The following is a 16,844-nucleotide window of genomic DNA, read 5'->3' on the forward strand; positions in this document are numbered from 1 at the left end:
AGAAACAACCCAAAGCCACCCAACTCCTCTAACATCAAGCCTGCAAGCAAGGGCTTATTGCCAGCACTTGCTCTTGTCCTCAGCTTTCCCCTTCATCAAGGAGAAAGCACCTGGAATTGCCATGTTCTCTCTGCCCTGCAAGTTCCCATCTGAAGAGTCCTACCCAAACTTTTGACTTCCATGCATCCAACCAAGCTTTGAAACTGGAACAAAGTCAGGTACATTGCTTTAGCAGGGAAGGGAGCTCTGTTGCTTTGCAGAGCGCATTGTATTTTATTTTTTTAAACTATTAGACTAAAATATTTGATTACAAAAGCTAATAAAGAGATAGGAAAAAAGTCACACTTTGATTATCACATTTTCAAAGATCTTAATTGACTTATTTCTTTGCAATGCAAAGGAAATATTACAACCCATTTCATAGGTAAGGAAATTAAGATGTGCCAAACACATCTTTTCACAGCCCTGTAAATGGTTTCCAAAAACTTGGAGTTGAATGGATACTTTTCTCATTCCTGTTCTTTTACTCAGTTTTTTGGACTAAATTGCCTTTTTTATTTTTTATGCAGCAGATTGGGTGATGTGACTTTTTTCCCCCTCACTGCCTTTCCCTCCTCCCAGAGTAATACTCTATTCATAAAGCTACACATACGCTAGGGAAAGAGGCAAATGGTTAAATTTTACATATCTAAGTGAACTGCACTTGCCTTTGTCAGCCAGATTTTTTTGATGATACCCAAGTAATAAAATCTTACTAATGTGTGAGTAAATAATTTCAAATTAATTCTTTGCCTAGAACCTCTTAGCACTGAAGCTGAAATCTGTTATTTAAGTAATAAACAGAAATGCTACAGTCTGCTTTGGTTTCAGAAACTGTTTTCCAGTGAAATAACATACTTTTTTGTTTAGAACCTTTTATCTCCTGTGTTCTCCAGTTGTTTCCAGATTATTAACAAAAAATAACAAAGATCCTCAACCAGCATCTGGTCTCATGGAGCATTTTTTTCCTGAAGCAAAATATTTAGCCAAGCTTGGGCCGGTAGTGACAGGACACATTCAGCTTTTCTTTTTGTTTCTCTTTGTGCAGGAGCTGGAGTGTGCATTGCCAGGCCTCTCAGAGTGGCAGGGGAAGGCTGGATCCTCAGCTGATAACTATGCACAGAATGTGGCTTTGAAATGCCAGGAAGCAGTCGTGAGATTCCAGCCACGGTAAGACTTGGGATAACACAGCACGTTTCACTTCTGATTAACTGTAGGAAAGGCTAATTCATTTGCTGCCTTCTGCATAAAATATTCAGACTCCTGGCTCTTGTTGGCAGTGTATTCTATATTTATACACCTAGGACTGTTTGGAGAAAGTGAAAGGAATAAAGATAAGGATGCAAATTTCATCATTCTTTAAACCTCTTACATCTGAAGCGGAAAGAACATCCTTAGTTTAGAAACTTCAGCTCCTCTGTGCCAAGTTTCAAAAATACTTCTCCACTTCTTTTCTTTTCCCCAGTGCTGAATTGCATCTCTTTCTCAGAGCTGCGTTCTCTGAGCAATGGGAATGGGAACCTTCACATCTGATTATAGCAAGGGCATCTATCCATTTATGTACAGTTTAGATTCTGGGTGCTGTGGCAACTGTGCTTGTTCTGGTGCTTGGGAGGGCACCGTGTGCTCAGGTCTGGCATTAGCCAAGTCCCGACGGCAGGTAACTCAGCTCTGGTAAGTATTGGAAGTCACAGTTTCTACTTTCATCCATCATGGCCATGCAAATGGCTAAAAATGGGGTTTCAAGTCACCCAACTGACCAGTGAAGGTGTGTCCTAAGGATGAGATTTAGTCCTTACTAAATCTAGAGGCACTGCTTTACAAGTTTCCCATGTTCAGGTGCTGGTTTGGCTCTGCTTTTCTGTGCACAGAGTTTTTGTCAGGTGAGCCAGGTCTCTGCTGTTTGTCTTGATGTGTATGACAGCCTTGGTGCCCTGTGGCAGAGTTTCTGGCTCCCTTTGGAGGGTCTGAAGCAGCAGCAGCAGTCCATCCCAGGGATGCTCAGTGGCTCAGGGCACAGCTGGTTGACAGCTAGAGCTCCCTGGCTCAAGGTTTGTTTGCAGTCAGGAGAGGGACAGCAGTGACAGCTGCCATCCAATGGCACTTTGCTGCTTTGTGTGACATTAACTGGTTGCTTTCTCTGCAGCTTTTAGGAGGCAACATTGTAAATTATCTTAATTTGTGCACTCAAAGGAAGGTTTAGCAGAATGAGAAAGCATTTAATTAGCTTAGACAACAAAGTGCTTTTGCCTTCCAATGCTTATATGTGCAATTGAAACAGGGCATCTCAGGAAGTGTTTCTAATTAGGAAGCCTGCCTTCTCTTCTTCTGGCATTCCTTATGTGAGGAAAGAATCCCATGGATTTGTAAAGAGGAGCTTCCTGAATGTGGTTCAGTCAGTCAGACCTACCCAGTGGCTCTGCTGATGAGATGTTTGTGTATGGGTAGATAATAAATAACTGGTTAATTTTGAAAGGAACGTGATGAAAAACTCAAAGACTTTAAAGATAGGAACCATAGTGGAGTGTGCATGAATAAAACAGCAACCACAGCACAGTTCTCCTGTCCACTTCAACTGTTTGGCCTTTTCAGTCTGCCTAGTACTATACCACTTTTCATTGTGATATTTATTCTTGTTTAACACCACAGTAGCTCCTTAGAAAGTCTGCTATCCAAAAGGGCTAAATCTATTAAATAAAGATGCCTGGATTTTACCATTCTAAGTGCTGTGCAAGCACAGTGATCAAATCTCAATTCTGGCCATGTTTCAGTTTGATTACATTACAAAAAAAAAAAAAAGTAGATGACTTTACTCTCAAATAAGGAACTTCAAACATAAACAAGCATTGACATGTGGTCTCTGGACTCGCACACACATTCTATTTGTTCCACACACTTTATTTATTTCAGCAGTCCTTGAACCAATGCTCCCACCACGCAGCTGTGCCAGGGCACTTCCACTTACCTGTGCTGGAGTTCCCAGCTCCAGTTTGAGGATTGCTGTTTCTGGGGACCCCTCCTGAGGGTCACCACCAGCTGCCCCCTCCCTGTGCTGCCTTGGCAGGGCCACAGCAGCTGACAGTCTGTGTGTCAGCTCACAGGGGTGTCTGGCTGCTGCACCAGGCTCACAGCACTGACTCCAGCAACAGGCTGTGACACTGCTGCCAGGGCATGATGCCCTGCCTTGTTTTCTGCCCTCTCTGCTGTGGGACATGCAAAGGTTAAGCATTTGGTGCAGCAGGCAGCAGCTGTAGCTAGATTTGGGTAAAACACCTCTGCCAGCACCACAAAACCCAAGTTTCACTGTCTTCCACTGGTTCTGCTGGGCTGCTGGTAAAATTAGCAATGCTTTGGAACATGACACCTGCCTAGTGTCCCTAAGTCAAACTAAAAGCTCTCTGCTCTTTAGGAGGAGAGGGGGGGACACACTGCTGCAGGGGTGTCCCTATATACCTCTCACCATATATCAGATGTGTAGGGGAAAGACAGGAGAAGAAAGATTTATTTCTGTCTCAAATAAAGGGTCAAGATTGATTGTTTCTAGTGCATCCTGTTGTTACTTCTGCTTTAACTTAATTGCTACAGAGGACAATAGCTCTGCTTTTAGTCTCATTAGGGATTAAAGGTCTAAATACCTCTGAACTCTACACAGGTTTTTAAGGAATCTGTGAGGCAGCTAAAAACCAGATCATTTTAACTTGTCTAAAAATGGATTAAAGACTGCTGAAATATGAAAAACTTTTCAGTACAGTTCCTGTAAAGCAGAATAATCTAAGTTTAGGGTATTCTAACAAGGGATTCTCATAAACATATATGTGACAGAGAAAAACAAACCAGGCCATGTCAGAGCAACAATCTGCAGAATTATGACTTAGAAGTATGTATTGTTTCTTTGAGGGGTATTGTTTCATTTTATGGTAACCACTGAAGCAATAAAGGAAAGTTTGGTGGGATTTGAGGGTAATGGAAGAGTAGCCTTGCAGAGATTTGCAGCCAGAAGGGTAAGGGAGTAGTGTTTTGTTTTTGGCTGAGCTGTACCTGACCTGTGAAGCAAGGGTTTCAACCTCAAGAGGTGTTTCTCATGTACGATTTATGAACATCAGTGTCAACTTAGTAGATGAAATGCCATCTGCATGGAAGAAAACCTTTACACTTTTTTTTCCAGAACATGAATTTCTAATGCTACTGCCAGTGATTACACTGAATACTGCTCTGGTCATTGTGTGTAGCTGGGTTTGGATACAAGTGCAATATAATCTGCACCCTGATAGAAGGTAGATAAAAGTTATAAGCAGGTCCTGGGAACACATAAAGGAATTGCTTTTTTTTTTTTTTTTTTTTTTTTTACCAGAGACTAGAAAAGCCAGTATGGAACAATACATATGATTACATCTGCTTCTGCAAATTGCCTTCTCAAAGGCAATCAGCAAAACTGAAGTGGGCTGCACGCTGTGTGCAGTTACCTGGGCAGAGCCTGGTGCTTTTCTCAGATGCCTGTTACAGAGAGAGGAGGCTGAAGCAAAGCACCCCTTGGCAGTGGGAAGGTCAATGCTTCAGCAAAGATTGCATGTCAAGTCAATGTGGAATTCAGAACTACAGTTTGGGGTGAAATTTTCTGCCAAAGAAAAATTCCTGAAAGTTCCCCCTCTTTATGTTCCCTAAATAAATTGGGAACAAAGTGGTTTCATTTATCAGGACCTATCTGGTCCCAGGGCTGGTCCCTATTCTGTGATTCTATAGCTCTATTTTTGGGAGAGTCTGTAGGTTGCTGTCAGACCTATGATTATTCTGCAGGAGAAGTGGAAATGCTGGTAGCCCAGGGCTGCCCTGGATCTTAGGATCTTGAGGTTTCTGTGCTTCCCTGGGGGGAGGCCAAGCTCTAGCAAGGCTTTCAGTATTTAAGTTTGAAAGGCAAGTGTATTTTGGGAGTGCAGCTCAGGTGGGAACTCCTGCAATTTCCAGGTTTTCTGCTGAACAGCTACAACTCAGAGATGAGTGGGAGGCAGCAGGGAAACTGCAGAATTGATGATGACCCTGTGCAGACGTGCATGGCTGTGGCAGAGCCTGAGAGGCTGCATTTCCTCACCTGCACAGGCAGCCAGGTGAGCAGGGAGAAAGTTAGGAAATGATTGACCGGCTCCTAAGAACAATTTCTTCAGAGACATTGCTATTAAAATTCTGGTGCTTATGGTTCCAGTGATACCTCTTGTACCAAGGCATGGAAAAATCTCTGTGCAAGCTTTTAGGTTGCAATGCAATTAAAGAAAAAAACAGCAGAAGAGGAGATGGGGAGAGGATAAAGGAGGAAGATGATAAGAGCAGCTCTTGCTGCAGCCCCAGTAAGGACAGCACCTGCTGAGTATGAGAGCTGCTTGTAGTAAGAATAACAAGTGCTGCCTGGGACTAATGAGACAGGCACTACTACACTGGCTCTCTGTCTGGACTTCCCAATGGACTTCCCATTCCAGCCCTCAGGGACTGCCCAGGGAGTGCCCCTGGGCCCTTCAAGGTGGATTTTTCGTTTGTTGCAGGTGTGCACTTCATGTTCACCCCAAAGCCTTTTGCAGTTCTGCATTGCTTTCTAAGGAGTCATAGGTGTGCTTTTGAAGCATCCACCTGCAGCCCTGTGTTGAGGTGTTTGGATCTCATAATGTTTTTTTGCCATTTGGGAAAGTCTCAGAAAGGAGCCTTTTGTCATTTTCCAATAACCTTTTTCCTGTGTCCTGCCGTTCTGCTGTAACTCTGGACAGGCGGAATCAGTGCCCTGCCAGGGAACTGAGATGCCAGTGATGAGCGGTTGACCACCTAGGTCATCCTCCCTGCTCCTGGACTGGACACAGGGGAGGAGTGTTGGGCCAGGACAGACTGCAGGTGACTCTGGAAAAGGAATTTCATCCCACAAAATACTGTGAGGTTGATGGGCAGGACTCCCCCTGGCACGGCCAATGCCAAGAGGATGTGCACGTGTTTGTGGTGCATAAACACATACACACCCCGGGGATGGGGTTTGTGGGACCAGAGCTGGGCTGGAGTGAGATTTGCAAGTTACCAAATGTAATGCTCCTTTCTGGGTTTCACAGAGGAAATGTGGTGGGGATTTGCTTAGGTTCTCTTCAAACATCTTCCCCAGCTTTTAAAATTATGTGGTTTTATTTGAATTTTATGCAGGTTTAAAAGTGATGTGCATAATTCAAAAATTCACATGTCCTGGTCTGTTCTTTAAACAGCACAGTGCTCATGCAAATTTATTTTCCCCTTGAAGTCTGGTATGAGCTCTGTTATGATAATTAGGTAGGTTTAGGTGTTTTTTTTCTTTTTTTCTTTTTTTTTTTTTTTTTTTTTGTTATATCCACAAGCCTCAAATTTACATGTTACTTATTGCATCTTTGCCATCTCTGTCATGGAGAAAAGGATAATTCTGTAAAAGAGAGTCTATACAGGAGGGTGAGAGACATATATTTAAGTAGTAGACTCAGAGAGAATTTAATTTTCATTATTTTACTTGATGTAAATTATACAAAATAAGGGTGCCTGCAATTATTCAAAATTTCAGCTAAGAAATAATTTTAATGTACTCAGCACAGATGGAAAATTAGGGCTTGTTCCTTCTGCTTTTGATGTTAATGGATATTTTGTGATTGATTTTTAATGAGAGTAGGATCCAAACTATAGTTATTAAATTGTAAGCCCTGTGTTGCCTGGTGACAATCAGAAAACCTGCATTTGCCTAGCAGAGCAATTAATCTTGGTGAAAATGAAAAAGCACACCTCAAAACTTCCTGTGTAGAGTAAGATCAGCTCAGCACACATGAGACTGAAAATGTAAATGCTTGTCACACAAAAATGGTTGCTCATCTTAATGATTTCAGTATCTCCAGAATCTAAAGAATGCATAAATAAGAGCATCTTACTCCAGTACTTCTAGTGTAAAAGGAACAGTAAAATGAAAGATTAAAGGCATCCTAAAACAGCTGGCAAGAACATCAGCCTGAATGAGAGCGATGGTACCTCATGGCTGCTGTAAACCTTTTACTCTCCAGAGTGCAGGACTCTTGAGGTGTACAGCTGTGAATGATGTAGAACTTTGTACAGTTCCTGTACAAAGTGCTGCTAGCATTTACTCTTTCTTTTTGTCTTTTTAAAAAAAAAATGTGGTTTGTTTGTATTTTATTAAGGGGAATTCCCATTTGCTCTGTTATGCACTCTGAAAGGAGTTATCCAAATGAATACCAGAAGTGTGCAAACCTGACACATTGTTTTCATTCTTTCCTTCGTGTGTAGCTCTAGTTCAATGAAATAAATCACCCGAAATATTTTTTCTTCATTAGTGAATTAGTTCTTCAGCTGTTTGTAGTCTTGCAGCTGCCTCCTTACGTGTTATTAAACCAAGCTTCAAATATTTCACTCTTTCCTATTAAATGAGTCCTTTTGCTGTTCTCATGACTCATTTCTGTTCCTATGGGAATTGCACATCTTGGATCCTGTTTGGAGCCAAGTGGTTGTTCACCCTGGTGTAGCTGTCTAATGTGTCTGGTTTGTGGCATAGCATCATTTCAGTCTTTAAATGCCTCACAAATGGAGGAAGAACTACAACAAACACTCTGCATCTCTCTGTTCTGGTTGTGAGGTCTCTAGAGGATTTTACAGCTATATCTTTTTGCTGGAATGACTCTGAGCCCAGAAAAATATGAATTTTTTTGTGCAAAGAAATCTGGGGTTTGTGTTGGGTTTGATCACATCTCTGAGTGAGTCTCCAGGGGCCAGCAGACATCAGCACCTTTTCAGCACTGACAAATCTCATTCTCTGAGACAGCTTGCAGTTTTCTTGCTTCCCCTGAGTCAAGAGTCAGCCTGTGGTACACCCATGTCAGACTCTGAAATCAGGTGTGGGGAGCCTCAGCTTGTTCTGGAGATGGACAGAGTGGTGGTGGCAGGCTACTGGGGTTGCTCAATCTGTGGGAAGTTGTTTCCAGACTTCAGTTTCATTCCTTGGTGTAGTGAATTAGTACTTAATACTGATGCTGGGCCACATCTGCCTGGGTGGGGCACAGCTCCTCTGTGGCCACAGCCAGGGGGAAGAGATTTGCCCCTCACTAGCCCAGGGCCTTCCTTTCCTCTTCCCACGTGGAGAAGCAGCAATACACTGAGAGAAAACCAAAGGTGTGGACACCTCTGATGACAGCCCAGTGACACTCGATAGAAAATGTGCACATCTCTCTTACAGGATTTCCAGGCACCTGGGGCCTTTCTGGAATTTGCTAAAGCAGAAAGCTGAAGGCTGGGAGCCTGAAACACCATCAGATTTAAACATGGAAAGATTTATTCTTTATGGCTGTGATATGGGAAAACTCTTGTTCTTGATTTAAAGCATGTGGGACAAATTGTGCTGAGATTTAAGAATGTGTTTGAGCTTTTTATTGGCTGTAACCCTGTTAGCTCACCAAGTCACAGATCATACATCTGTAGAACTTTTTGACTCATGACAGAGTGAGCCCAGATATTAATGTCAGAGTTTCCAGGACTTCATTAACAGTTTAAATGTATTATTTAGGATTCCACTAAAACCACTGTTGTTTTGAATGAGTTAAAAAATAGAGATGTAACATTCATAGAAATGCTGTTTCTTAAATAAAACAGATTTATTCTGTACTTTATAAATTACATACACACATGATGAAAAGCTTGATATTTGCAGCACAGATAGGCAATCTATTGAATGATTTTTAAATTTTTGTTTTGTAGAATAGATCAAAGCACAAGCATTTCACCAAAAGAAGCAACCGATCAATTTAACAGCTTAAATGAGGTAAGCATAACCAAAAGTTGAAATATGATGTTATGAATTTTGAATAGATGTTTTGGATTTTTATTAATTTCAAGATCTTGGAATAATATAATTACTTAATAATCCTAGATTAGCTTTTTAATGAATGATTGTAGTCATGTTTTTGAAGAAAATCTTAAAAGTGTGATATGAGACTGCTAAAATAGTTTAAAAGCTAGAAGCAAGAGATTAAAAATTTTTTAAAGCCAACCTTTGGTTGCTTTTTGTTTATGCTCTGAAGAGAATCAAACACTCAATATTGACTGAGTGAAGTGACATCTTTCAAGAAGGTTTGATTTTTTTCCTCGTATTATGGCTCAAAACAGTTCATCTGTTAAATATGAACCATTTATATGTTATATATAATATGTTTATATTATATGTTTATATGTATCATATATTTATATGTTATATGTAATATAAATATGAACCATAAATATGTTTTGTTTAAAAATAAGGAGTTCTCAAGGTTGCTACATCCTGCATAAGTAAACTAGGAACAGTTCAGTGGAGTCTAAAAGGTGCCCTGGTTGTAAGATGGAAGGAGGGGACAGCTGAAGAGGGGAAGCAAGGAAAGCCAAATAACACCAGTGACACTGGAAACAAGCTGCTTTCACAGGGATTGTGCCAAAAGCACAAAAAGTTGTTGGTGTGATCATGTAACACGAACAATGGATGAGCCTGGGCGAGGTCCTCATGGCCAGCAATATCCTGGGAGGGGCAGGGGGGTAATGCCAAGCTTTGCAGTTATACAAAGTGGGAAACCCTATAAAGCATCTCCCCACACCTGGAGACTCTGCACCCCAGCACAGAGTCCACTCCCACTGCAGGGACACTGGAGCACATGGGACTTACACAGGGAGCTGTTGGGTTTAGTGTAGGCCAAGACTACGCAGCAGAAGCAGTGGGTAAGAGAGCTGGGTGAAGAGAAGCCCATTCCTGAGACACTCTGGGAAAGAGGGCTTTGTTTCCATAATGAGCCAGAGAACATCTATGTCTATTAACAGATGCCTGACTTTCATTAGGGGAAGACCACAATGTGTCCTTTTAAAGGAACTCAGACCTAATCTTCTCCTTGCAGTGAATTGTTTCCTCTGCATTTTGTGTCACTGTTGTGCAGCTCACTGTAGAAAATCTCAATGCTGACAAGCAGGGCACATTCAGTGACAATACAAGGGAGGACACTCAGCCTCTGTAGAGCCACCTCAGGCCCTGGGCAAAATCATTAAGTTTTTCTTTCTTTTGAGAAGCCCCAATGCAAATATTCACTGAGGCTTCTGCTTGAAAGCTTCCATTTAAAATCCTTTCAAAGGATTCCTTAAAGGCTAAGAAAAAATATTGTAATAAATAAATTAATGTAAAATATTAAAACCAATTATTAGCTTAGAAATTAAAATAATTTGTTAATAACCAATGAGGAATGAGCAAGGGTTACAACCTGGTGCTTTCTTTTGCAAAATCTTAGATTTTTTTGTGTCTCAGGTCTATTGCAAACCCGTGCCATAAGAAAAATTCTCTTTCTGGAGTAGAGAAAATAGTATCTCTCGTCACTGCTCACCCGTGGCATTATGCAGACCCAGGGCATATCTTGTTCTATCTTATTGTTGCTTGTTTGTTCCCCATAAAGGAAGTTCTGAATTGGAAATGTCATATGCCTCAAGGCACAAATATTGCCTTAACGGATACTGCAGAGGTTTATTTATGTTCCCATAAAATGTGCCTATCTTATTTTAACCTGAACTCTCAGATTAAAAAGCTGTTCCAGTGTGACATATAAAAGCATTAATTTCCTTAGAGTGAAAAAATGGAACAGGTTGAAATTTGCTCAGTTTCTTTCCAATATGAATCACTTCAAAGGCTATTAAATGCTGAAAGCTTGGATTACTCTCCTTCTCTGCCCCAGCCGATTTCATAAATCCAGTAAATCCATCAATAAACTGGATAGAATAGAATAGCTGCCTTCCTGTCTGGGAAGCACAGGAGCAGGCCCAGGGGCAGGCTGCAGGCATCCTTTTCAATCAGGAGCACCGTGTGGGGGTCAGAGTGGGATCTGTTTATGGAGGAAGCACCAAGCCTGGGCTTTGCTCCTCACCCCTGCTGTCAGCCTCCTGACTGAGTCTGAGCAGAGCTCATGGATGGGGCACACCTGGGTCCTTTCCCTTTCCCTCAGTTCTTAAATTTATCAAGCCTTTGGATGTCCACAAGAATGAAACAAAGGATGCTGATAATAGTAATGCTTTATGAGAAAAAGAAATTCTTTCTAAGGGCAGGGGCTCTCATTTGTCACATTGGCTCCCGTCAGGCTATGGCCTCCTGGACATCCCACAGTGCTGATCCTGCTAGGCATGGCCCTGTGCCAGGTCAGGGTACTGCCTCAGTGCCACAGCATTTTAGTGATGAACTGGGAGAATTTGCTCTTTCAGTGTCCCACTCTCCAGAGGGATTTAACAGTGTGTGGCATTCATCTCTAGATGTAAGAGATTATCTGCCATCTCAGTAATTCCTTGCTCTAAGGCCTCTCCTCTTCATTTTCAATAATCACAGGTTGGAAGGAGTGATGGTCAGTGGGTCCAGGCTTAGTTGTTTGTAGAGAAGGTGTGTCTACTACAGGCTGAGCTTCCTCTGGGAGTGGGAGTCCTTTTGTACTGTGCTTTTTCCTGCAGACACAGCTTTAACACTTCAGTGACTGTGTTTTCTTGAAGTATTATCAAAAATAACAAATAGGTGAGAAGGACCACACTGTTTCTCTTCCTGTCTTTCTCCGACTTCCTATAAGTATCTTCCTTTTACCATTATTTGTAATAATGTACAGTGCTTTTTCTCTAGTGGAATTGGCTTAGGTCAAGATCTTTGAATTGTCAGTTGTTTCAAGAGGACCTAAGAAGAGATAAGAAACCTTTGTCCAAGGTTTTCAAACTTTCATGATACTCTTCTTAAGAGAAAACAATATGGTTATTTTTGTAAGGCAATTTTTGGATCCATTTTAGGTATTAATCTGTCCTTTGATTTACATTAGCATGGATCAGGAATTACTGCATCAGAAAAACTCATGTTAGGCACCAGAGCGAAGCTGGAATGAGCACCAAATCTGAAGTATTTGAACTGAGATCTTAGCTGACACAGAACACCATAGCTTAAATTACTTCAGTTACACTGGATTTCTATGTAGGGGCATTCTCAAATTGATGATGATGCCCACCATGGCCTAACTTTTCCCTCTGTGTGTTTCAGCTGTTTGCACTGGCTTCTAACCTGTTTAGCAGCTTCCTTTGACCAGCCGTGAGCAGAGGTGTGAGGCAGGCTCCGGGGACAGGTCTGGCCGTGGCAGAGCTGTGAGCAGCATGTGCACAGGCTGGCTCTCCCCCAGAGCAGATGTGCTGGCCTTTGCTCTAAGCTGTGTCTCCTGTTAATTTGTGGTGACTTTTCCTGGACAGTGCAGCGAGGCAGTGCTGTAAAACTGCAGTGGTTTAGGAGTAAGATGGGCTTGGTGGTACACTCCAGATTCATCTCCCTGGTAACATCAAGACAATCAAAGCTACTTAGTGCTTTTCTCAAATCCCTGTCAAGGGAACACTCATGAAAATAGATAAGGTATTTCTATTATTATTATTATTATATGATTTTCTTTTAGTGTTTTGGCAGTGGCTGGAAATTTGCCATCCACCCACCTTCCCCAGATGGGTGAAAAATATCATTTAGAGCAGCTGAATATAAACCAGCTGGTGAATAACAGCATAAGCATTGCTGAAATACAGTGTTTAACAATGTAGTCTGTGAGGATGCTTATACACTGAACTTCCCATAAATATTAATGTGTCATAAGGAATAGTGATGCAAAGTGAATGTATTTTCTTGAAATGGGATTTTTCTTGTCAAATGCTTGAAGTAACAGTCCATGAAGGTTAAGTGCTTTTGTCTGACATTCACTTATGCTTTCCTAACTGGCACATTCTTATGGGTTGTCATCTGTGCTCTCCCTAATTTTCATCAGCTGTTCTGGTAAGGTCCAGGCTGGGGTCAGAGTCCTCACTGGTTTGTAACTGGTATAGTCATCTTTTGCTAGATGACATTAATGACTGTAAAATTCTGCCTGTCTGTGATAATTCCACAGCCACTCCATTTGAGTTTAGTTGGGATGACAGACAATGGGAAATGAGGACTTCCCAAAGCAGTGCCATACGTGTGATGCAAGTCAGCACCCTTCCCTTGACAAGGAAATGCACTGCCCCTTGAAAGCTTTTAGGGGCAAGAAGGTCTCCATAGTTTTCCTGAATTTTATAAAAGGAATTAAAGGATAAAGGCAGAAAGTCTTCCCTGATCTTCTCAGACAACCGAGTTGATTTTTTTTAACCAAAAGTTGTCTTTGGGTTTACAAAAGATCTGCCTTACAACAAAAATAATATAAAGATGTATTAAACTACTTGTTATGTAGGTGATGTATTGTCACACAAAGGAAATCAGACCAATAAATCAATTCCTTTTTCATTAAATGAATCAATAAATTGGTTTCAGGTGTTTGACAGAGTGAGGAAAAGAGTTCTCAGGGTATAAATTCGAGGAATTCTTTTTCTTTGCATCTCATTTATTTTCTTCAGAAAATGCCCTTCATAAATATGTATCACTTGAGTGACTCAATGTTATACATGCATTCTGTGTGTGCCAGCTGTATGGTTATTAGGACAGCCTTGTGTGGTTTTATTTTATGTTTTAAGCTGTATTTCCCTTGAGATGGGGGAGCTGAATGCGTGGGGTGTAGGGAGTGACTCATTTTGCCCAGTCAGATGGTGATTAGGGCTTTCACAGCATTTCCATCACAGCGAGATGCTTGTGTCAGATCGTGCAGCTCAGTACTGCATGCAGCATTAACAATTCAAATCTGAGCTGGACCACGCATGGCACAGAGGCTGGAAGTGATGTGGCAGGTAACTGTCCCTGTCATTGATTCGCCTGCAGCCAGTGACAATGATGTGTTGGTTTTACCTTTGCAGCGGATCACAAATGATCTGCTGCCCCGTAGAACTGGCAGCAGCCCACATGAAAGCCGTGTCTACATAATGAATTATCTCTAAAACAGCCAATTAAAAAATCTGTCTCCCAGGAATCCCTTGAGCGATCGTGTTGTCAGTAACTCTTTGTTCACTGCTGCGTACTGCACTCACAGGCTGGAGAGGGAGATTTGATTTTTTATGAATGGTAAATGGGGAGGGACATAATGTCATCAGATGGTGATGTCAGCCCAATGAATGAAATACTTCCTTAATGTATTGCTTCAAGCCCAAGAAGAGGGACACCATCTCAGTTTGGCTTCCTGGAATAAATCGCCTTTTGCTGACAAAGTCATCTTTCCCACGTGCCATGAATAATCCATGTAAATTGGGACCTAAATAACCAGGAGTCAAGAAACTCATGGAATAGTGCACGTTCGTTCTCCCGGAGCCGGCGGTGGAACACCCCTTTGCAGGCGCTGCCCATGGGCTCCGGGAGTTGAAGAGCAATTGCTGATCCCTGTTGTTCTCTACCCAGCCCAATGTTCTGCTTTTGTCTGCAGAATTCTTTGTTGAAGCTGCAAGCCCTGGAAACGGATCTGTGCTCTGCGTTCCTGCCAGCCCAGGAGGAAACTCCCCAGCTGCCGGCACCCAAGGACACAGCCCCTTCTCCAGCCCAAAGCAGCGTGCAAGCTGATGGGGCCGGTTGTGGAGGTAAGCGAGCGTGCCATGATGTGTTCTCATTTGCAATTATAAAAAAGCCTTGTGACTTGCACTTTAAAATCAGGCTTGCAGCCCTCTGGGAAGCAGTGCAGAGCTAATGCAAAGCCCCATTTCCTCCTGCAAACGCTGTGTAACGTAAAAAGGGGTGATACCTGTTAAAAGAATGGAAATTAAGGGCTGTAAGCCTCCAGTTTTCTGAGAGGTAATTTTTATTTTCAGAGAGGTTTTAAGAATCCCAATTCTTTTATTTTTAGTTCTAATCTATTATTTTTCCCCAAGTAAATTTACTCTCTTTACTTCCTGTGTCTGTATTGTGTGAGATCACCTGCCATATCATGTAATTCTATTTTTGTCATTCTTTTTGTCAGAGCAATATCACTTCATTTCTCCTATTATTGATTTTAATTTAATGCATCAGCAGAGAGATAGCGAAGGTGAGTTTTACAGCATGTGGATTTTAATCATTCATGATCCTCTATTATTACCCAGCTGGGCAAACTGTGGTGTGTTATCTCTCCCTCTTCCCTCAATAGAGAAATAAATAGCCCTAAGGCTCAGCACTGTTTTTGTCAATTCATGGCTTGTAGTCCCAGGGCTGGCAGAGTCGTGATGCTCAACAGAAGAGGAGTCACTGCTTGTGAAAAATAGGTCAAAGGCAGTATGACTAATACATGTCACAGACAAGTGACATGAATACACAAATACCTAAGTCGTGCACCATGTATGGTTCAAATTAAGGCAGGTAGGTCAGTAATCCCTTTGCAGTTTTTGTTTCATAGCAGAAAAAAAACTGGATTAAGAAGAACTTTTTTTAGGAGCTGCTTGCTCAGCATTTTTGGCAAGAAATAACTAAGTTATTTACAAAAAAAATCACAAATTATAGTGTTCTACTTAAAAAATTACAAAGTTTGAGGTTGGCACTGAAAAAATCAAGGAACAATGCATGCAGAAATCAAATTATTATGAAGATGAAGGAATCTTAAAATGCTAGATATTAGATGTCCTGTTTTTTTGTTTTTTTTTTTTTAAAGAGGATGTGTTAGTCCAGCCAGGCAAATACCTTAATAGCTTTTGGACATGGCTATGGAGCCTGGACTGGGGCTAACCTTGATGGGGACCTGAAGCAGAGACAGGTCTCATTTGTGCACTGCACAGGAAAAGACATTCTGCAGCTCACCCAAAATCTGCACTGACTCCTTTCCTTTGTGTCAGGGTGGCGTTTTCCTCCTTTCCCAGTAGTTTGCTGCATTATTTTGCTCTGGTGGTTTCATAGTTCATTGTTAGGATGGTTTCTAATTGTTTCCCCTTAATTATTTTTTGCTGTTTTGGTTAGATTTTCTTTTTATTTATGCTGCTTCCAATCCCCTCTCTACTCCCATTTCCCCTCTGCAGCCACATGGGGAAATATTGCATGATGTAGCATTTCTCTTGCAGTTTCAGAGCATGCTCTGCCACTCCAGCAGTCCAAACTCATGCTTTAGTTAAAGCTTATCTACTTAATGGGTTTTAATGTGCCCTCATTCCTCTTAACATCTGCTTTGTGATTTGTGGCATTTTTAGTAACTTGCCATTTTGCACAGACAGAGCTGGTCCTAATTCTGTCTCTTAAATTACTACTGAAATCTTCTGATGCACTGAGCTGTCACATGGCACTACTGGCTATTTGAGCTCCACCTTGGCTGGAAGTCCAGGGATTTGTACCAGGCTGGGAAGAGAGTTTCTCCAGCATGTGCCATATATGTTCCATCTTTAGTTCTCAGCCTTTCCTCAGTGGATCAGGCTAAAAAACCATGATCCTTTCATTCACATGCCAGTCAACAAATTTTAGCATCATATGTATGAAGAATGAAGACTCAACAGTCTGGTAAGATGACAGGGTGCTTCAGGATGCCGATTTTAAGGGGATGAACAGTAACTTATCTCTGAGCAAAGTCAGCAATTTCCAGTTTACTTTTGAATATGTGAAAGCTGAATTAGAGTTGCCAAAGTAAGGCTGTAAAGAATTGTGAGGGGTACCTAAGCTAGTTTTTTAAAGGGGTAATTATAGAAAAGTAGGGTGTAATTTCTCTTTTGGGTATGAGATTACATCACATAAGTGCCTGCAGCAGTGAGCAGCTGAACAGGAAGTTCTAAATGACTTTTAAATTAAAAATCCTGATAGAGGCATTCACAGATGTAATGTGTTTAGGACTGATCACACTACATCTGAATATTATTTTTTCTATACAAGAGATTTCTGTGCATTATTGTTTCACTTGAAGAATATCACAGGC

The 16,844-nt window shown here is 41.5% G+C and overlaps 1 protein-coding gene across 9 annotated transcripts in view; it reads left to right on the forward strand.

The window, feature by feature from the left end:
• FAM13C (family with sequence similarity 13 member C) overlaps window positions 1-16,844 on the forward strand; it is a 115,052-nt gene that overhangs the window by 78,502 nt on the left and 19,706 nt on the right. For 7 of the 9 annotated variants that reach the window (XM_068197160.1, XM_068197159.1, XM_068197154.1 and 4 more), the window contains 4 exons: window positions 1,088-1,209; window positions 8,782-8,845; window positions 14,412-14,562; window positions 14,940-15,005. In XM_068197160.1, coding sequence (XP_068053261.1) covers window positions 1,088-1,209; window positions 8,782-8,845; window positions 14,412-14,562; window positions 14,940-15,005 — 403 coding nt within the window. The remainder of the gene's footprint in view (window positions 1-1,087; window positions 1,210-8,781; window positions 8,846-14,411; window positions 14,563-14,939; window positions 15,006-16,844) is intronic. The other 2 variants (XM_068197161.1, XM_068197156.1) reach the window with 1 other exon arrangement.

The sequence above is a fragment of the Anomalospiza imberbis genome, chromosome 8 (assembly GCF_031753505.1).
Source record: "Anomalospiza imberbis isolate Cuckoo-Finch-1a 21T00152 chromosome 8, ASM3175350v1, whole genome shotgun sequence".
NCBI classification, from domain to species: domain Eukaryota; kingdom Metazoa; phylum Chordata; class Aves; order Passeriformes; family Viduidae; genus Anomalospiza; species Anomalospiza imberbis.